Source organism: Rhamphochromis sp. 'chilingali', assembly GCF_963969265.1.
Source record: "Rhamphochromis sp. 'chilingali' genome assembly, chromosome: 17".
Taxonomy (NCBI): Eukaryota; Metazoa; Chordata; class Actinopteri; order Cichliformes; family Cichlidae; genus Rhamphochromis; species Rhamphochromis sp. 'chilingali'.
Window position 1 is genome coordinate 17,787,123 of NC_137944.1, and position 21,819 is coordinate 17,808,941.

The 21,819-nt window shown below is 47.7% G+C and overlaps 1 protein-coding gene across 8 annotated transcripts; it reads right to left on the reverse strand.

Moving 5' to 3' along the window:
* Positions 1 to 2,052: 2,052 nt before the first annotated feature.
* On the reverse strand, positions 2,053 to 21,739 carry ahdc1 (AT hook, DNA binding motif, containing 1). 8 transcript variants are annotated; one of them, XM_080862399.1, is made up of 6 exons: positions 21,183 to 21,739; positions 9,636 to 9,676; positions 7,849 to 9,181; positions 5,996 to 7,713; positions 3,783 to 5,517; positions 2,053 to 2,897 (listed from the first exon to the last, which is right to left on the reverse strand). In XM_080862399.1, exons 3-5 carry the CDS (start codon positions 9,058 to 9,060, stop codon positions 3,789 to 3,791), a joined length of 4,659 nt encoding a protein of 1,552 aa, XP_080718525.1. In that variant the 5' UTR covers positions 9,061 to 9,181; positions 9,636 to 9,676; positions 21,183 to 21,739; the 3' UTR covers positions 2,053 to 2,897; positions 3,783 to 3,788. The 8 variants fall into 8 exon arrangements, with proteins under 8 accessions (XP_080718525.1, XP_080718522.1, XP_080718528.1 ...); XM_080862396.1 differs by having other exon boundaries at positions 9,563 to 9,676; XM_080862402.1 differs by having other exon boundaries at positions 2,053 to 2,823; positions 9,482 to 9,676.
* Between the last annotated feature and the right edge of the window lie 80 nt (positions 21,740 to 21,819).

Below are 21,819 nucleotides of genomic sequence, written 5' to 3' on the forward strand. Positions count from 1 at the left end.
ATCCCCAGGGGAAAGTTGCTGATGACGAAGCGCATTCCTCGGTCAGCGGTGGCCTTATTGACACAGTGACCCCCGCTTTATTTAACCTATAAGTAACTAGGTTATAATTAACAGGCATGTAGGATTAAAGAAAAACACCATTTCGTTTTTATAATGGGCAAACAGGCCACCTCTACCGTAAAAATAAATGCTTTATTTATCAAAAAGATGACCAACTACTGATATTCTTCCACCATACCAGTGTGAGTCATATAAATTTATTATTAGGGTATTAAAAAATATTGAATAAATAAATAAAACTCCAGGCTGTCATATTTAAGATGCACAATCACTGCCTGTGGTCTGTACTTTTATTGAAGTTTGGAAAGTTTATACTAGAACTCTAAATGCTCATTTTGCTCCACATTAATGTCCTAGGCTACTTGGCATCAGAAATCTTCATATTCTATACATCTATTTATCACAAACCATACTTATCGGTGTGTTAACCCAGTTTTAAGTAATTTTAGGTTCTTTCTTGTATGCTGGAGTATAAATACAAAATGAATGGCATCTGAGTAAAATGATGCAATTATATAAATGTGTTTCCATGATATAGTTTAGGACATTTTCATTAATAAACCCCTAAAATGTCCACAAATATGCTAAATAATAGAAATGGATGGCTTCTAGTGTTACCTCTGCTTAACTTGAGAAATTATTGTACCGATAATGACAGATTATTGTTATTAGATTTGCTTCTGGTGTGGGATGAAATTGGCTGCGATTTTCCCTAAATTAAACACACACAAAAACGAAGCAGTTGCATATAAATGAAATTGCAGTGTTTTATAGAAATGCCACACAAAAGAAAAGTCTGAAAGAGAGCTGTCGCTCTGCACCATCCCCCTCTCGGTCTGTCATGTAATGTTGTTGACAGTTCGTGCACCCTTCCACCATACAGTGGAATGTCACAGCAAACACATTTCCTCCGGCCATGTCTGAGTCTATTTAGTCAGTCTGTTGACAAACTGTACACAAAATGCAGCCAGTAAACTTAGCCCATCTGCTTTCTTTCTCTCTAATTCTCTGTCTGGCATGCACATGCATATACACAAGCTGCAGATGTACAGTATTTGCCGTATAGTAGCAAGTTTCCCTGCGAGGGCATGAAATAGGCATGGGTTCCTTTCCTGTCAGCTCTCTCCTGTACCAGCAGTCTTTGGTTGCTTGCTTTAAAACATTTCCTTATTTGGATGAATTGTGAAACTACAATTTTGCGCATTTTTTTTGTTTTGTTTTAATGGCTTTAAGAACCAATTCAACACCTTTTTCTGATTTCCTCAGTCTGGTTTCTTTCTTTTCCCTCCAACGTATCCTCCCCTGCTCTCTCCCCACCATCTATTCCTCTCCTCCCCTCCCTTTCACTCCCTGTCGAATTGTGTCCTTGAGTGAACTCGCTCGCTCGCTCGCTCGCACACTCGCTCACAGTCCCAGACAGCCTGGGCAAAGCCCAATACTCAGGGAGGCTCTAAAACACAGCCACACACAAACACACTCACACCTCCCCCCTTAATCCGGCAAAGAAGCTCAATGCTATAGACGAGATTACCAATGGCAAGAACAGAATGTGTATTTAAATATTTTGCACCTCAGATACATACATGATATGTAACAGACAGATATACAATTTATTTTTTTTTTTTCATCACAAAAACCACCAAACAACACAAGACCACAGAAAAAAGAAGGGAGAGAGTGAAAGAAAGAATTAGGCCCCGCCAAGACTTTGGTGTCTGGGAAGCTTCACTCCTTTTGACCCCACAGGCACACACACGCACACGCCCATACACGCACATGTAGGCACACGTACACACAAAAACATGCATGTCACACGAACGCAGCCGCTCCGTCTCAAACTCACACAGAGAAAACAAGAGTCTCTTTGGGGCCGTTGTGTAATTTCAATGTCTCTTTCCCTTTTAGTTAAAACAGCAAAACACAGGATGTTAAGTCTCCATGCTGCAGTATCCCCAACCCCCCACCCCTCCCTCCCACCCACCCCACAGAGCAGAGAAACCATGGCAGAACGCAGAGGAGGGCAAGTTGATGATGGGCCTTCACAGCGAAAGAGAGGCCCCCTGGCTTGGAGCTGGAGTCATATGTACAGATGCTGGTATTTCAAGAGCAGAAACTGATTGAGTCCACTTTTTCTCTTATGGGACACAACACAAGGAGTGCACAGAGAGGGACATTTGCTAGGCTTATGGCATTTCAGAAGTTGATTCGGGCTCAGATGCGGTTCGAGTTTGGGCACAAGACAGAAATGCAGAGCTGAGAGCAGAACACAGTTGCTGGTTTAGCAGAGGAGGAGAGAAAACAGGGGAAATAAACACAGAGAGAAAGAGCGAGTAGTGTGATCTTAGTTTGCCCACATTGCAGATACAGGGAAAAAATAAAATAAATAACGCAAAGATTTGGTGAGTTAGACTTCTAAGGGAAACAGAGTCCTCCATGTATCACAGCAGGACTCCAACGGATGAGGAGATAGGTTTGTCTTTGTCCGTCAGCGTCTGGTATTCATCTGTCAGCTCCTCCTGGCCGTTCCCTCATTCCAGCGTGTGAGTGCGCACACGTACGACTTCATGTGGTCATGTTTAGGTAGTGAACAAATCCGCGCAAGCGTGTCTCGCGTTTGCGCGTGCGTGTGCATTTGTGTATGTGCATGCTCGAGTACGTGAGTTGATCTTGATTGTCAGTGCTGGAGAATTAAAGCTTTAACTGTCCAAAAGCTGGCAGCTAAATTCTCACCCTTCATTTCGCAGTCCCTCACAAAGAAGTCCCCTTAAAAAAAGGAAAAGAAAGAAAAGAAAAAGAAAAAATGTTTGCAAATCTGTAAAAGCTTGAATCGAATGCACCTGAAAGGAAAACGGAGAGAGGGAGAGACAACAAGAGATCAGAAGAGACAATAAAAGTAATATGAGACACTTTCTATTAAAAAAACAAAGATTTTTAGGATATTTTAGTCAGAGCGATGTGTCCATTTTGATGAAAATTGCACTTTTGCATTTCAGCCTAAAGATAAATATATGGGGTTTAACAAGCTAGAGAGGTTTTGAAATACAAACTGCAGCAAAACACATTCAAATTCACCTGTAACCTCCATTAAATTGGCAAAAAGAATGTGCAAATGTGGTTCTAGAGAGTGTGCAGAGCAGGGCTCAAACATGCAACTTTGAACCCATGTCTTTAGCATTGTTTGGTTTGGTTTGAGACCATCCTACACCCTTTTTAAAGTATTTTGTATCTTAGATCTAAAAAAAAGAAAAGAAACAATTTTATTATTGATGTCCTTTCCCCCCATTAGCTCAAAAACAGATTAAAGGTAGCGTCTTTTACTGTAAAAGTTGCTTGGCACAAAATTGCTCATGCACACAGATATAAGCTTCGCACGACGAGGCTTAAATTGTTTTTGATGGGTTATTACTAAAAGGTGACCTGTTCCATTTATCATTGGACAAAAATACTGTTGTTAGTGTTGCTCTGCAAATAAGTGCTATCAGCACACATCGTCTTTTAAGCTGCCTTTACTGTTGGTGTTCTAGATACACTGAAGATATGAATTGGCCTTTTATGATCATGTTTATGGGGTAAGTCTAATAATAACAAAACAGTAATAAAAAAAAGATTTTGCTTCTACATCCAGTTGAATATTATGTAACATTCATTGCTTAACAGTTTATGGATCTATTTATGCATTTCCACCCTTTTCCATACCTACGTTGTCCTCGACAGTCACTCACCTGCCGTTACAGGCTTGTGACGCTGAAGCTGTCATCACCGGCTGGGTCCAGGAGCTGGCACAGCACCCCGCCACCCTGAGCCGCCTGGGAGGGGTAGCGGTGTCCCATGCCTTGGTAGGATTGCTGGGGCACAGAGTAGCCACTAGTGTCCTCCTGATGGGGCGAGGAGTCCAGGGGAGGTTTGGGGTACGGGGAGTGAGGCAAGGGCCCCTGCCGATGGCCCGTGCTCATGGCGTGGGAGGTCATATCCCGCTTGTGTGGGGTAATGGCGGCGGGAGGGCTGCGCTCCTCATAAAGCATAGGTGTTGCATGGCAATGGAGGCCGGGGCTGGGGTTGGAGTGTGTATGCGAAGGGAGGTGGGTGTTGAGGTTGGTGTGTGCATTGAGGTGGGGTTGATTGTTGGAGTGCGAGAGAGGGCTGCTCTGTAGGTGCGATGTTGGATGCGTGTTTGTGTGTGAGCTCAGGTGGGGCTGTGTGCTGGGATGATGTGCGTCGTGCGGAGTTGGAGTCAGATGTGTGTGCGTGTTTGCATTTGGGCTAGAGAGCGAATTAGCCGGTGTGCTCCCATGTGGACTTGCGTGCGGGTTGCTGTGTGCGTGCACAGCTGTATTTGAGTGAGCGTGTGGGCTTGGGCTGCCGCTGTGCGATGTCTGTCCGTACCAGTAGGGGGAGCTGCAGTAGCTGGGCGAGTCGTACTGCGAAAACTGGGGGTCTTTCAGAGGGGGGCGGTGCGAGGGACTGAGTGCAGTGCCGCAGTGGGGTGTTAGCCGTGGTGAGGGGGAGCAAGAGGGGGAGAAGGTCCTGGAGGGGACAAGGTGGTAGGACTGGTGTGGAGGAGGGGTGGGCTTGGGTGGATAAGGGGGAGAGGAAACACTGGGTGAGAGGGAAGAGGAGGATTCTCCAGGGTATAAGGCCGGATATCGCTCCTCAGAGGATGGTGTGGAGGGGTGGGCAGAATAGGGGGAGGGGTACTCACAGGGGTCCTGGAGGTAGCTGGAAGGTGGCGCAGGATTAGGAGTGGCCAAAGGAGAAAGGCTGCTACTGTCTCCACTGTAATAATCCAGCCCTTCCTGAAACAGCCCGGACCCCTCTGGACCTACAGCAGACACCGCTGGTCCCACCGCTGACGTAGACGCAGCCTTGCCCCTCCCTTTGGATCCCGCTGGCCTCTCCCTCTGACAGGGAGACAGACCTCCTCTGCCTCCTCTCGACCCCCTGCCCCGTCCTCCGACCCCTCCGCGCTTAGGTCCAGGAGCAGGTGTTGGTGAGGGACTGGATGGGGAATCAGAGTGCAAAGCAGAAACTCCTTCTTTTTCTAAATGTGGCTCAGTCCGTTTCCTGCGACCGCGGCCGGGTTTGTTGGTCCCCCCGCCCTGGAAGAGGACATTCTGGCTCCAGTTATAAGAAGGTCCCGAGGCACTCTCATGCCAGTCCATCATCAGCTTCTCCAGGCTGGACAGACTTGACTGGCCCCCTTCTCCACTAACAGAAACAACCTCATTCTGTTTGTACGTGCCACATGTGGAACTAGGGCCACTATTAGTGGCTGTGGAGCCAAGATGTGAAGAGTCAGAAGAAGATTCTGACAAACTTTCAGGGAAAGGTTGTCGCTTGGCCTTCTGGGGGGTGTAGTTTGAGATATCCAAGATGTCTTTGGACTCATTGGATCCATATTCACTATAGCCATGGTACTGAGGTCCAAAGCTGTCTGTTGACCAGCCACTGTAACCTTGTCTGAAAAAAATAAATAATAAGAATACCAACATGTATTATACAATAAATAAAAACACTTAAGCAGTATTTGTGCAAAAGAGTTTTCACTGCTCTTTGTTGCAGTTTCACAAATCAGTAACAGGAGAAATCTCAGTGGCAGGCTATGACAGTGCACTTGTAAGCTGGGTAAGGATGAGGAATATTTAGCCAAAATTTTAATTTTCACAAGGCGGGCATGGTGATATTGAAAATTGCATGCTGGAGTGAAACATTCATCCTGAGAAATATAATCATCAGACGTGATCGGGTTTTTCAGATATCTAAAAGCCTGATTTGCACCTTTTTTTTGTTTATTGTCAAATAAAATATTTAATTACCTACATTTACATTTAAGTTTCATTAAAACCAAGTCAAATGTTTGTGTGATAATTTAAGATTTACTTCCATTAGTTAATGTAGGATTTCTTTTAATGACACCTGAGTGGTAGAAGTGATTTACCTGAAGTTCCACTGATTGGGGTTGTATTGTTTGTAACCCTCTAGGGAGGAGGAGCTGAAGGGGCTACTTTTGGCCACAGACATGTATCCTCCTCCAGGTGACGTCGGCCCTGTTGAGTCCCCCCGCATTGCAGAGGAATGACTTGCACTTGGATATCCACCGTAGCCCCGCTTGGCTGTGGCTTGATAGCTAGAATAACCCATTGGACCGACAGGGTTGGCCTTGCCAATGTTGTTACCAGACCAGCTGCAGTCTGAGGATCTCTGTGGCACCACAGGAGAGGAGCAGGAGTAGCCAGAAGAGTAGTGGCCATAAGAGGCGGGATGGGGGGAGCTAGGAGAGTGTGAGAGAGATGGAGGAGTGGATTTAGGATAGGTAGAAGTGGTGGGGGATGTTTGGGCAAGGCTGGCGTAGCTATATGGAGGCCTGCTTGAGGAGCCAGGTGTCTGGCCTGAACCCTCCGCCCCAGAACTTGCACCCTTAGTGCTCCACTTAGAGAATGCGGTAGACCAGTTGTGACTGGTAGCTGGGCTGGATGGCTCGTATCCAGGGGTAGATGAAGCTTTGCGGGGGTCAGACTGTGCGGAGGAGATGTCCAGCAGGTCCGAGGAATCATCAGAGTCGAGCAGTGATCGGAAATAACCAGCGAAGAGGCCTTGTGAGTCCTCCCCAGCTGGCCCAACCCCTCTGCTCCCACCTGGGCTGCTGTAGGCACCTCCCCGTCCAAGCTCACAGGAGGAGAAGCCCCCCCTTGGAGTTCCACAGAGCTGATACCCACCCAAGCCTTTCTGTTTATCCATAGGTCCCTCTTCACCCCAGCCACCTGCCCCATTGGGCCAGTCTTGCCCCATGGACACCCCACTCCCTTTGAATGCACCATTTTTTTTCATACGTCTCCTCCTGACTATTTTCTCACCCCCAGGCACTGTTCCTACTACACCGCCTCCTCTGCCCACCCCACCTCCACCCACACCCTTCCCTCTTTTCCTAGGTAATCCATGCTCAGACAGGGGGCTCAGTTTCCGCTTTTTTCCGATAGATTCAAAGAAGTCACTGAAGGTGCTCTTATTACACTCTCTGCCTCCGATCCCCCCTGCTGCTCCTCCTCCCCGTCCAACACCTCCTCCTCTGCCACCCCGTGGGCGTCTAAACCCAGTGAGCCGGTGGAGCAGGGTGGATATTCCAGGGTTTTCTGAGGGGGTATGAAAACTTTCTGGCTCACTAGGTGTCCAGCAACGAGGGGGGGAGCAGCGGCCAGTCACAGGAGGCTGGCGGTTTAAAAAGGCCAGTTTGGAGAGAACATCCCCATATTCGGTTTTCACATCATTCGTGTCATTAACATAGGATGGATAAGGATAAGGGAGTTTAGTCCGTCGCCGCCTTCGGGGCTTCTTGGGCTGGTCTCCATTACCACCAGGGTTCCCAGCATTTGGAGGCTCCCCCTGTATTCCTGGCAGGGGCTGTTTAGGCGGTCGTCCCCGCCTGCGTTTGAGGATAACAGGGAGCTCTCCGGGAGGGAACATCACCATCACACTCTTTCCGTTGTTTTTCATTCGGAGGAGCGCAGTTGGCTCTCGGGCTGCCTCTGAGCCCTCCACGTTGCCATCATTACTCTTTTCCGTCCCCGTGATCGTTTCCAGATTAGAAATTTTGTAGCTCTTCTGTCGCCGGCTAAGGCTGACTGGAATGCGTGCCACTTTGACAACAATCCTCCTCACCTGTAAAGCAGACACAAAGGTAAAACAGCTGCGACAGCAAATTGACTCAATGTTCATTAGTGAATAATATGACGTTATATGTAATGTCAAAAAGAAGTGGTGATGCAGCGATATGTGACTAAAAAATAAACTTACACCAACAAAACGCCCACGTCTGCCATTACTGGGAGGACATACCCTCAACTCCGCAACGGGTTCCTCCTTCATCGTTAGCAGAGATCCAGGGATTGTGGGCGTGTTCCCAAATGAGAGATGAGGAGTAGCGTGATCGTGGATAGCCTGGGCTGCCTGACGCTGTTTCATTACACTTTTAGGGCCTGCTTTATGAACAGGTTTCGTTGAGGGCCTGGACCTGGATTTAGGTCCAGGTCTATAGCCGAGTCTGGGACCAGGTTTAGGTATAGCTTTAGGAACAGGTTTAGGTACAGTTAGAGCAAGAGCAGTGTCTGTGTGACTGGTAACTGCAGGGAGAACAGCCTCCACAGATGAATGCTCTTCTTTATCACCAACTGCCACCTCCTCCTCTTTTACCCTCCAGATCTTTTCCTCTAATACTTCCTCATCCTCCTCTCCTCCCTTTTCCCTCCCTGCTTTTTTTTCCCCATCCTCAATGCTTCTGCGGAGGCGTGAGGATTTGCGCAGGTGACAGGGAAAGCGGGGACGTCCAGAGCTACGGAGTGCATACTTTTTTTCTGTCTCTATGGGAAGTGGGGAGGAGTCAGTGTTTGAGTTTGGACCAGCAGGGACTGGACAAAATGTTGAGGGCACGTCTGTCTCTGCAGTTCGGACCGGGGCTGCCAGCTGATTGGTGGAGGCAGGATGATTGCCTAGCGCCAAAGACAAGGGCTGCGGTGAGTGTATGGCCTCTGGTGTAAGAGATTTGGAGAGTTCTGGCCCTACAGAAGCTGCGTGTGAGTTCACATCCGTGAGTCCACAGTTCTCCATATTTGCATGAGAAAAAGCCTGTGCATGCACATCTGGGTCTATGTGTGTTTGCATGTTTCGAAACGTCTCTGCAAACGTATGTGTCTCAGCAGTCGTGTGAGTCTCTGTCTGCCGCCGCCGGCAACTGCTGTGCCCCAGCCTCCTCTGAAGATGGAGGCCGTTGGCCAGGGCAGACGGAGAGGAGGAGGGAATGTGGTCGGATGTTACCAGCGTCAGTCCATCATGAGAAGGATCCTGGAACCCCCCCTGGAGCGTGAGCTCCCTGGTCCAGAACTCCGCTCCTTCGAGCGCTTCAAGCTCCTCGAGCCCCGGCACACACCCCTTTTCTTCAGCCCGAGCCTCACCACAGCCCACTGGAGCCCCAGTTTGGCCTGAATGCAGGTGATCTGATAAGCTACTCATTCAGGACACAGTTTTGCTGGCACTGAGGCAGGGAAAAGATGGATGTTTTCAGATTTATGTAAATGGGTATTTCTTCTTTGTAGCTGTCGTCCTCTAACAGCTGGCAAGCAGACTCAAAAACCTAAAGACAGATACGAAAACAATATTACCAACTGAAAAGTAAGCCCATAAATATGTTAAAACCTCCTCCTTGAATTTAAGACATTTAATCCAAACCCCATGAGTCTCCCCACCCCCAAAAATGGCTTTTGCTAAGCATAAATTATGGAACACGTAGATAAATTTGCAGAGATGTAATTGCGATTGTGAAATCGAATCGTCAACATTTTTGGCAATGGGCCATAAACCTAATCCATGATGCACTCTCCTCTATTAACTGTGCCACCCACACAGCAGCATTACAACATTAGATTACATTTACCATTCATATCCTGTTCAATTTGTTGCTTTTACCAAACGATCATGGCACTGATTCTGATTTTGATTCTGAGTTGAGCCTCACTCTGTCTGCCTGACTGGCTCTGTTCTGCAGGGGATCATTGGGTCATCAATACTGCAGTGGAGAGCTCACATACTTCTCCCTCTCCCCTCTGCTCCTGTCTTTTGCCCATGGTTGCTGGAGTGAGAGAAAGAAAGATAGAGATACAGACAGGGGGAAGGGACAAAGAGTTGAAGAAGGTGGAGGAAAATGCGGAGTGGGGGGAAATGAAAGGAGAAAAAAGAAAGGAGGAGGGTGGAGCAGAAAGAACAAGAGAAAAAGAGATTAGTACATGATGTCACAGCATGCATCAGGCCAGACTAGAATCAGTATTTTGGTGCGGGCTGCACTATCTCATGCAATTATTTTGGAGGATGACTTGCAGTATAAATTTTTAAAGTCTAATTGTAGTTAGTGTTTCATTCTGATGTGTTCCAGCATAGTGTGGGTACAAGCGTATGCTGGTATAAATACTCAGAGGATCATCAATACGCGACAGTAATGTTTTTGCCGCATGTGCGATATTTGAGTGAGAGGACGTATATGTTGTTGAAAAATGCAAAGAAATTCAACTGTTGAATCATGTCGCACAGCAGACATGGGTGCGTGCGCCCACACACACATACACACACACTGTCACTGCTCGTGCCACGTTTCACCAAAACTATTCCAAATGCATTACAAAGCTCTAGACTCTGAGGGTGCAACAAGAATGAGAATGTGTGAATAATCACATCCACCAGGGGGAAGCAGAGAGGTGGTGAATGGAGAGGTGTTAAGAGGATGGAGACATGAAGGTGACAGAAAGACAGGAGCGATGGAGGGATTATAGAAACCCAAAGCATGGGGAGAAGTGCAGGCAGAAGTGCTGTGAAATCTCAGCCCCGTGTGGTGTGAGACTCACATGTGACTGCATCCAATCACAAGTAAACGCAACATTTGCAAACTTAATTTATACATACGCACATGGCTGACTCCCAACACTGTACCGCACGGTCTACATTCAACACAATTATGTCCATCGTCAGATCTCCCTGCCTCCCTCTCCAACATATGGCTCTGATTAGGAGGGAGGGTGAAGGACAGGGAGAGAGAGAGAAAGGCAGGGATGGAGAAAGGGGGAGTGTGAGACATGAGAGAATGGGAGAGTGAATGGGTGAGAACATATGAAAAGAGTGAGAGAAAAAAGAAGAAGAAGAACAGGAAGGTGAAAGATATGATTAAGTCGGTAGCGGGGCAGAGACAGGCAGACAGATTTTTGGCAAAATGAGGGAGCAAAAGTTGGTGAAGAGGAGGCGAGAGGAAGACAAAAGAGTAGAGGGAGTAGAGGAGAAGAAGTGGGAGAGTTTCGCTGTAGCAGAGTTTTGCGGCTGCACACATGGAGCAGAGCAAACCTCGGTGCTCTGCTGCTCTGAGGAATGACACAACTGGGACAGACGAACATGGAGATGAACACAAACACGCTAAACATACTTTCTTTAACCCCCCTCTCACCCACACAGCCCCCCCATTCCCAGCGCTACCTCAGACTCCCCCACCCCTCCTCCGCCTCTCCCACTTTCATTCTCACTTTCTCTCTCGTCTAATTAACAGCGCTCATTAATTAAGGCTTCATCTGACCAGTTTGTGAGAGAACAAGAAGAGCACATGCTTTAATTAAGCATTGCGTCACATGCGCTCGCTGCGCTCACGCACACACATGCGTGCACGCGCTGTCACTCAGAGGCGCACACGCACCAGCGACACATGCCAGCACGCAAACGCGCATGCAAAACATGCCCCCACAGCTCCATCCTCCCACACACTCGCACATCGATTTACACATAAAGACAGACATGTCACGCACACATGTGAACCCATGCACGATCACACGCCAAACAAAGACAAACATGCAAATATCCCTCTACTGTGCTCTGCGGGGGGTTTTCTGACAGGGTTTTAGATGCCAGCCAATCAAATGCTCCCACTGTGATTCATTGTTTTAAGCAAACACTCCTGGCATCCATCAGCCGCCATTCCAATGTAATCACCGTCATACGTAGCGAATGCGTTTTGGTGCATTTTTTGCTGTGAATGGCTCTGGGGCTTTGGAACACACAGTCGCGTAGTATTGTCTCTGTGAAAACAGCCGAGGGTGCGCGCTGCTCCCACATGATGATCTGTTGAATCTGTTTCACAAAGAGCAGCTCTCGTATGAATGATACTGTTTGAACAGTTTTCATCTTGCACATTTTCTTTTTTTTCTCGGAAAACTTTTAGGTCTAATTGTGCAAGCGCGGGGGAAAGGAAACAGAGGGAGCGACACAGAAAGAGAGAGACTCGAACCTCTCAATTTCCAGTTTGGGCCACTGGCCTGTTGGTGCGTAGTCTAAGAGGCGCAATGACTCTGTACATGGTAGCTGTAAAGCATATCTATTCTGTTCCCATCTATCTCACTGCCACAAAGGCTTGCAGACTCACAGGCCTGCCAGCAGAAACCCTCAATGAGGAACTAGAACCAGTGTGTATGGTTGTGTTTGTGCGCGCACGCACCAGTGTGCTCGTGTATAAGTGTGTCTTCCTGGGTGTGTTTGTAAAAGCACTCACTGAGCTCTAACGGGTGTGCAGTTGTTGCTAAGAGACAGGCAGCAGCACCGAAACAGCATGGGGGGGGTGTAAGGGAGGGGGGGGGGGACATAGAGAAGAGAGTGAGTGAGAGAGAGAGAGAGAGAGGTGGTGAGGGGAGGAGGGGGCTCCACCGAGAGGTTTAGACAGATAAGAAGAAGAAGGGGGGATGAAACAGAGGGAGCAAGATGGAAAAAGTGTATGTGAGGCCAGCAGAGAAGCATGAGAGGTGGGGAGGGGGAAGTGGGTCAAGGGGTCCGCAGAGGCTGAGTGACACCGCGCAGCGGCTCGACTACACCGTCAGGCTCTCGTCGCTCCATCACCTCAACCCTGACGCAACCCCAACCTTCGGCTCCAACAAACATACACGCAACAATAAAATCCTTCCACGGAAATCATCGGTGAACGGAAACATGAGAAAAACACAGCAACAGTGTGTGTACTTTCTAAAAATGTAGCAGACACGCGTGCAGGCAGCGGTTTTGGGGTGTTTACCCCTTTTCCATAGGTGAATGCAAGGCTGATATTGCTCACATTTGGCTATTTGATCATAATTTTAAGTCTTTGTAGATGCGAGGCTTTATTGTTTGCTTGTTTGCGATTGGTTTGATATCCAGAATATAACGTTCGGTTATCCAACACTTCTCAATGAGACACTGTGACCAAGCAACTTGTTGAGTCGTTGACTGGCGCTGTCGCTCCAGCTTCACACATTACACATTACGTAGTGTCAGTACCATATAGGAGCATTACTTGATGTTGCACTTTAACACTTTGGCCCATAAATGCAACATTTGACGATCTACCCTGTATGATGAGTTTTGACACCTTAGTATATATCAGTGAAGACGTGGTTAGTAAGAAAAGCGAAGTCCACCCTCATAAATTCAGATCCAGTCATTTTGTTGGGCCTGAAATATGACAGAAACTGCTCAGTTCAGAAAAGACCTTCAAGGGTTACTCCTAGTAGGTTTTCAAGGGTTAAGGAAAGACAATACAGGTAAATCGATATGCCACACTTGATTACTTACATGAAGGTGTTTTTGTACGTACTGGAAGTTCTGCTGAGGTTTCAGGTTTACGTATGCAAATAAGGCATTATCTATCTAAATATGAACTAATCTGCCTACTTTTCCAGAAGGGAAAACTGAACACCAGATAAAGCCAGGATCACAATTCTTGTTACATTATAATATTTATCTGCAGAGTCAAAGGGAATGTCGTTTGGCACTTTATAAATTGGAAAATGCTGTTCACAACCAGAAAAGGAAAACATTTTTATGATTAAATCATACTATAAATCAACCTCTGAACAATATAGGGACAAATCTCTCTTCAGAATATAGACGGGAATAAAACTGAAGAGTCTGGTGTATGTAAAGTGGAGAGCTCCAGCTCAGAGTGTGAGAGACTCTAAAGCTACGAATTGTAAAAATGTCAACACATTTTTATTGGAAAGTAGTATTTACAGGCAAAAAGTTGGAGCATTAGTAGTAAGTCATCGTGAAACTCTTATCAGTCAATTCCTTGTAGTGAGACAATACAAGTTTATGAAATTTTATGTTAACTTATGTTAATGAGGTATTATCCTGTTAAATATGCGCTAATTTGCATAAATGCCCAGAAGAGAAAGTCTGGAAGAGTAAAAGTACTAAATGTGAGCAGTTTCTTTCCATTAGTCTGAAGGAAGACTTAACTTTGTTCATTCTGAGCTGCATTACAATACACAAGAATATCCTCATTTAACATGAGCTAAACCTAAACAGAACTTAGACATCAGCTTTAAAATAGCTGTCTGACATTTGGATAATAGGTATTTTTTCCCTTCCAAAAAAAGTTTTCAGTATTGAATCTTTATTAGTTTAGCCAATTTCTCAAAAGTTTTAATTTAACTCAATAAACAAAGAGTAAAACTCAAGTTATAAGGTCCTGTCTCAACTGCAGTGCACTGCAGCCCAACAGGCAAAAACAGTGAGCAGCTAAGCTTTAACCATATGCAAACTCTTCTGATCAGCAGACCTGGGTTGTCTGAGAGCTCGAGGTGCTGGTAAGTGTGCCAAAGCGGTGTTACGTACAGACCGCCGACATCCCCGCACACAAATTACCATCAACATCCCCTCAGAACAAAACTGAACCCTGGTGAGCTGCAGCTCCATCCACACACGTCAGTCAAACACAGACAGTCCAAGGAACACCCTTTACATACAGACCCCCCCCCAAACACGCATACACCCACCCACCCACACTTCTTTCACTCTGACCTCTCCTCTCTTTCTCACCCACTCACATCCCACCCGTCCTGCTGCCCCCCCCCCCCCCCCCCCTCTGCAACCACCTTCCCAGCTGCAGGAAATTCCTAATGATCTCCATCATCAGTGCGCGCGCTGTATCTCCTGCCAAGAGTAGGCGTGTGCGCGCACGCACGAACACACGCACGTACACACACCAAGGATGCACACGAAGCATATCAATGAGCAGAGACCAACACATAAACCATATGTGCAGACAAACAAAAAGAGGCAGACAGACAGAAACGCATCTAACGTAAACAGACTTCACACAGAGCAGATACAGTGGCAGCTCAGCCAAGGATGCACACAGGGGATTGGAGAAGTAGCTCCAAACACTAGACAACACAAAACCAGGACCCTCCACCACCACTACCACCAACAACACCCCCCATTTGACTGTCTCACTGTCTGCCTGTCTCTCTCCTGTTGTTTCTGCAGGAACCTACATGCTGTAGTTATTTTAAGACGAGCAGGACCGTATTACCCCTTCCTTCCTTAGCCCCTCCTCACTCCTCTTTCTCACTGTTCCTTCTCTCATCTCCCCAGTACCCCCCACTCTCGCACCACCACTACCACCCACCTCCTGCCCCTAGTTTCTCTCCCACAGCTCCCACTCCCCAACACCCCCTTCCTCATCTTCAACTCAGCCTGACACTCTCTCCTCTCTCTCTCTCTCTCTCTCTCACTCTCCTGCAGGCAGTTTACTGGCGCTGCTGATGGCCGCCCCTCATTCGGGTCATGTGACCAACTGCGCCAGCTGGGCACAGCGAGGAGTGTGCACATGTGCGCACGCATTGAAACACATGAACAAGGACACACATACACAGGGATATGTCTGGAAAAACACACACACATACACACACATACACAAACACATGCAAATACAGGAAGATGAAACCAACCACTTAGGTGCAAATACAGAAACACTCCCACTTACAGTTCACACAGGTGCGCACACACGCAGACACACACGCTGAAGCACGCTACACGCTGACACTGATGAAAACCCACACTTAACAGCCACACATACCGGCACACGTGAAAACAGTCACGCACATCCAGCGCACACATTGAGGACACACAAACCAGATGCTTGGACCCCGACACACACTCAGACCTTGAGGCCAGTGTTTTGGAGAGGGGCCTCCGTGCTGCGGCCCTGACTTCCTGACTCCTCCTCCTCCTCCCTCCATACTCCTGTTCCACAGTTGCTGTGGGAGACGCTGCTGCAGCGCCCGTTGCCAAGGAGAAGGCTGCTGGCTGTTTGAACAACAATGGCCGCCTTGTGAACATTCCAACTGTAGGTACTGACAGCTCATCAGCCACAGCCTCAACATACACATTTCTCAGAAAGCGCGCACGCACACACACACACACACGTGTACGGCTGACACTACACACCAGCGCTACACCACTGTACCTCTCTGTGCTGTGGTTCTTGGCCTCAAGCCTGTGCGAGGTAACACTTTCAGACACAAACACAATGAGGCATGCACACGAAACACACATACACACATCTGTGCACGCTCTAAGAAATTATGACTTCTGCTGAGAGGATAAGAAACCCTTCCGTCCCTCTCTGTCTACCTGCATCTCTTTACCATTGCTCTCTCTCTCTCTCTCACACACACACACACACACACACACACACACACACACACACACACACACACACACACACACACACACACACACACAATTGGTGCGCAGTGCATTCATCCATCTTCCCCCTTCTCCCCGACTAGTCTCTGTCTTTCTCTCTTATCTCTTTCTCTCTCCTCCCCCCTCCACAGCCTCCTGCTTTCAGTCTCTCACTTGCTCCTCACTTGCTCATCCCCTGCCTCTCTCTCTCTCTCTCGCCGTCTCCCTTTCCGTCTCAGGAAGTGTGTGTTCTCACTCTCACGCACGCACACACTATCATCCTGGCACGCACATATGTGGAGGACACACATTCACACATAGACACACACACACACATATATATCGAGAGAGAGCCGCTCACAATCTCTTTCTCTCTTGGAAGGTAGCGAATCTTTTCGTCCCTTGGGGGCATACACTTCCTCAGAGAAGGAGGGAAAAGGGAAAGAAGAAAGAGAACTAGAAACAAGGGTGGAACGGGCAAGAGAGAGGAAGATGAGGAGGAGGAGGGAGGAAGACAGACAAGAAGGGTAGAGAAGAAAGGAAGGGAAGAGGGTGAGAACTATACTCACAGTGGGGATTTATAGACAGACCCCTTAGTGCTCTGATTATCTGTTCATATTGATGGGACGACATTGAAGCCACGCTGGTGGAACGTTGAGACGGCGCTGAAGCCAAATTGGGTGGGGGGGGGGGGGGGGGGGGTTTAGTAGGGGGGTGGGGGGGGTGCGTGTTGAGGAGAATCACTAACAAGTCTCTGCTTAACCTCTGACTCACTGTTTTTAAACACACATACCCAGACACATGTATACTCACACACAGCTGTAAAAAAAAAAAAAAGACAGAAACTCTAAGAAACACAAAGCTGCACATGTGCAGATAGGTGTGTGTGTGTCTGCGATAATGATGATGCGATCGTGTTGTGTGCCCAGACACGGAGAGATGCTTCTTGTGCGTGCGTGTACGTCTGTGTCTGCGTGTTTTCCCCATCTCTCGCTCCTCTTTAATAATTGAGCTGATTCTGTCCAGCTTGTTAGGGAGGTACACAGCAGCTTCACACTCTGTCTTTCTTTCCTTCTCATCCCTTCTGCGCCGGTCAATCCTTCCCTCCCCATACTTCCATCTTTGCCGCTCTCCCTTCATTTATCACCCTTTCTCCTTCCTGACCCCTCTGTCCTCTCTCTGTCTCATGTGCTCTCCCTCCCTCCGTCCCTTCCCCCAGCTCTCTTCCCTCACAAATCCCTCCTGTTCTTTGACCTCTCTCTCGCCTTCTCCCTCAGCAGCCTCCCCCTCCACCCCACTGCCCTCCATCATCCCTCTCCTCTTGCCTATCCCCACACCCCGCCGCACCTCGCTCCATCCTCCGGAGGTGAGAGGTCGGTGCTTCCTCTCCACTGTCAGACTCAAACTGGCTGCAACCAGACCCGTTGGAGGGGGGGTATGGGAGGTAGGGGTAAGGGGGATGAAGAGAATGAGGACTTGGGATGAGGAAGGACATATAGGAAAGGAGAGGCTGAAGGAGTGAAAAAGACAAGTGAAAGGAGGAAAAAAGAAAGGTGTGTTGGGGGAGGAGGGTGGCACTGACTGGAGGACAGGTGTATGGAGAGCAGTGGGGTTAAAGGAAGGAAGGAGGCGAGAGAAAAAGAGAAGGGTAGATGTCTCCTCTTGAGTCACCGCTTTTGGCGCGGAGGAGCCGTTTTATGAATGTATGTGTGGGAGGTGACAGAATGGAGCATACAAACACTGCTTACACTAATGCTAAACGGTTGCTGTGTGTGTGGGTGCATCCGTGCGTGTGTGTGTGTGTGTGTGTGTGTGTGGGGGGGGGGGGGGGGGGGGGGGGGGGGGGAGAGTTGAACCACGTTTACCTGCCTGTGGCAAAAGCTATTTCACTTCAGGTAACCATTAGATTAAAAAGAGTCATAAAAGACGGAACCCTTCACCCCAAGGACAAAGTAGTGACTAATTATTATTTTTTGCCAATAGTGGCTTGTTGCAGAGAAAAAGTTTTTAAATATGCCCAAACATGTCCTTTCACTCTACATTTAATTTAGAGGTCTTTTAGTACATGATGTCAGGTTTTTTTCCCTCCTTTTTTTCCACCAATGATTTAGAAACAACAGCAAAATAAGCATTAATTTTGTTTGTATGGCGATACTCAACTTAGGCTCAGAGGATAAATCAGACCCACCAGAGGATGCCAGCTGGCTAACTCCTTTAATAAAACTGACTGAAGAGGTTCAGGTTGTGTTTGAGTGGTTTACATGTAACCGTTTGGAGCTAAAGCACAGTGGAACAACTGGATGCAGTATGATATGTTACATAGGTCTTAAAAAAAAGGTTGGGTCTTTTTAATGTTTATTTGTTTTATACTAGAAATATTATTGTTTGTTTATTAACTGGCCTCTGGCCTCCTGTCATTGCATAAAGATGGCCTCTGGGCAAATCGAGGTGAAAATCCCAGCTTTAGAGAGAACCGCTAACAACTCTGAACGCTATCCAACCAAATTCTGTTGCTTTGAGGACAGTGAATGGCTTATTTGTGGTGTGTTGGTTAATCTGTGCTCTGCAATCAGTTACTTCTGTATTTTGGGAGGCATTTCAAGTACAAAGTATTATTAATTGCTGGACTCATTTAAGATAATGGTTTAAATTCCCTTTTCCCTGAGTGCTGCTGTGAAGGGTTCAGAGTTGAGAGCCACAATGATCTTCAGCTGTTGTTTAAAAAACAACAAAAAAAACTTCACTTTGTTGCATTCAGCCAGTTTTGCACACAGCTAGAAGGCAGATGCTTTGCAGAACTAAGGAGAGTCCTTTCTTTTTGGAGAATAAGCATTTGAACAGATCCAATCTCCTATAGGATATCCTTTCAGATTTAATCTCCGCTGTTTGCATTCAAGAATGCACCAATTATGAAGCTATGAGCCAGTGCAGATTTTTATAAAAATTTGCCAGAATGGTGGCATTTTTCTGTTTTTTTTTTCTCTTTTGTTTTTTGTAGTTATTTATTACACCTTGACAACAAAGAAACGGAAATCTCCAGTATGACAAAAATAACTCAACTGTTTCAAAGTCTTTCGAATCATCCTCACAATATCTTTGAAGGTTTAGCCAGCACAAAATTGGTAAACATTATTTTATGTTAGATATTTGGCCAATATAAAGGTGCATCCCGATTTGTGTGTGCGGCTCAACTTAAGCAGATGATTTGTCACAAGACCACAGAGAGTTTTACTCAATGATCCTGGCTCTGACGTGAAAAGCCCTGTGTGCAGAGTTGATGCATCAAAACCTCCATTCAACAGGTTGCACCATCCTGCTTAGCTCAAAACTTGCCAAGACACTGAGAAATCAGTGGAAGTCAGTGGCTATACTGTACCATTCCATGCCCTGTGTGTGTGTGTTTATGTGCGTGTGTGTGTGCGTGCGCTTATAGGTGAATATGTGCGTCCATTCTGTCTTCTCCATCTCCATGACGACCTCCATATCAAGGGGACGTCTGACTATGGCAACCTCACATGCTGATAGGCAGAGAGAGAGGAAACAGGTGATTGGTTGAGCTGTCGGCTGTCATATCAGCAGGGTGTATCTTTGTTACACGCACACAGACACACACATTCAAAACATGCACACACACACACTGACTTGTCTGTGCCATCAACCTATACGCCTACAAACTGCAGCAAGGCACAAACAAAAGGTACCTCCAAAGCACACACACACTCAGATTTGAGACGAGATGTGGTGTGTTAGGTGCGCTGACCCTGCCAATGAGGACAGGAGGAACATCAACGGAGCTACAAGGCCGTTGCTATGACAACTAGCCCCGCTCACACAGGTAGGAAGCACAATGGGCCTAAGCTGTTATATGTTCACATTCCCTCTGTTTGTCACTCACTCTCTCAAACACACACACACACACTACCATGCACTCAAGACAAGTCTGACAGACAGTGGCTGAATGCCAAGGTAAGGCCATTTCCTTTTCATTCCAGCATTCAGAGGGTTGAAATTATTCATTATGTCCAAGTGGACCTGCCAAAAAGAGAACTCACTCTTCAACCAGCCACTGAGAGAGTGAGACTGTGTGAGTGAGAAACAGACACAGACAGACAGACAGAGCATCACTCTGCATACTAACAGCACCTGCACTAGGGCAGCCTGTGCACGTCTCTGAGGGGCCCTTAAATAACGAACTGTCACTGCCCAGACACTGACATTGACTTCTCTCATCCCCTCTTCTTCTCCTTTCTTGCACTTCCTCTGCACCCTCTCTCTCTCCTTTTTTTCTTTGCACCCCCTCCCTCCTTTTCTACTAAACCACAGACAAGAGCTGATAATCACCACCATGAGTATGCCTTGTCTCCAACACACTGCCTCTGTTGCCACTGCAGGATGTGCTGCTGCTGCGTCCTGCCTTATTGCCGTGACAGATCTGGGGGGCTGCCGAGAAGGAAACCAGAGGGCTGGATGGATGCTCTGCTTCAGAAAAACATCTGTCCGCCAGCAGGAGTTGTGCTCACAGCTACATCTGTACTACATGCACACTGATATGTAAATATATAGATATTAGAAAAGTCCAATCAAGCTGACCCACAGGTAAAAATCTGTGCAGACATTAAACGAACAGAAGAGAACATATGTGTGTGTGGGTCTGTGTTTGTGTGTCAGAAGTGTGACAGTACCCGGGGTGCTACTGTACACTGCTGCCCTACCTTCACTGTACATATATATTCAGTGATAATGAGGCTAAGAGGTGAGAATCTTGCAAATAGTGAGGAAAAATAGGTGAGGGTACACTGGGTTCATGCACGGAACTACACTGCGCGCACGCGCGTGTGTATGTGTGTGTGAGCGCACGCGCGTGTGTCTGAACATCATCATTTAAGGTCTAACCACACACACGCTGCATGCCCACAGTAAAGCCCAGATGACCCAGCAGCACGAGCGGCACGCATGCAGAGCTCCGTCCAGGTGACTGCGCCGATGAGGTTAGTGTAAGAAAAACATTTTTTTTTAAACTCAGAAAGAAAGCCAGAGGTGCGCAGCACAGCTGGCTGAGTGGACGGCGAGCAAAATTTGAATGTTTTGTACATAGGTCGCGCACTCACCAAGGGACACAGAGTCTGGGGGCTCGCGCTGCCCGCTGGAGCTGTTGCGGTGTCAACGCTGGCTAGGGGCTCGCGCAGCTGTCGGCGGCGGCGCTCACTCCTCTTCCCGCCCGGGTCACGGAGCCGTTGCCTTGACGGCTGCAGCCGTCAGCGAACAGCATTCCCCCTTCATCTCAGCTCCCCGTGTCGGAAGGAGATAGTCCTCCCACATCAATGTAAACGCTGTATTCTCCCGCCGCGCGCCACCGTCTCGAGCGGCTCAACAGAAAAACCGCTCCTCTGGCTCACATCAATATCTGCACCACAAAAGACGGGAAAGCAAAAAAACAGAAAGGGGAGAAAATGTAAAAAATAAGGAGCAGGGGTGCTGCTTCACCGTCCTCTTTCTAATTCAGGTGCTGACACAGCCGCTTGCGAACACTGTGCTTCGGTTTGGGGTGACAGGCGCGGGACTCCCCACTATGCGGGAGGCGAAAATCGACCGTGCGCCCGTGCGTCTCTGCCTCTGCAATTCCAGCTCTCTGTCTCTCGTGCGCTCCGGTCTCGGCTGTGCCTCTCCAACGTGCCTGACTGTCAAAGCCATCCGGGCACCCGTAGCTGCCTTTACTTTACACCTCTGGAACTATGGGAACAGTAG

Bases quoted from the DNA above. Each gene is read 5' to 3' on its own strand.
- ahdc1 (XM_080862398.1), bottom strand. From the start codon at position 9,060: ATGAGTAGCTTATCAGATCACCTGCATTCAGGCCAAACTGGGGCTCCA. The intron at 7,714-7,848 runs GTAAGTTTATTT...TCTGCTTTACAG, and splicing joins GACGTGGGCGTTTTGTTGGT to GTGAGGAGGATTGTTGTCAA. The intron at 5,518-5,995 runs GTAAATCACTTC...TATTTTTTTCAG, and splicing joins CCCAATCAGTGGAACTTCAG to ACAAGGTTACAGTGGCTGGT.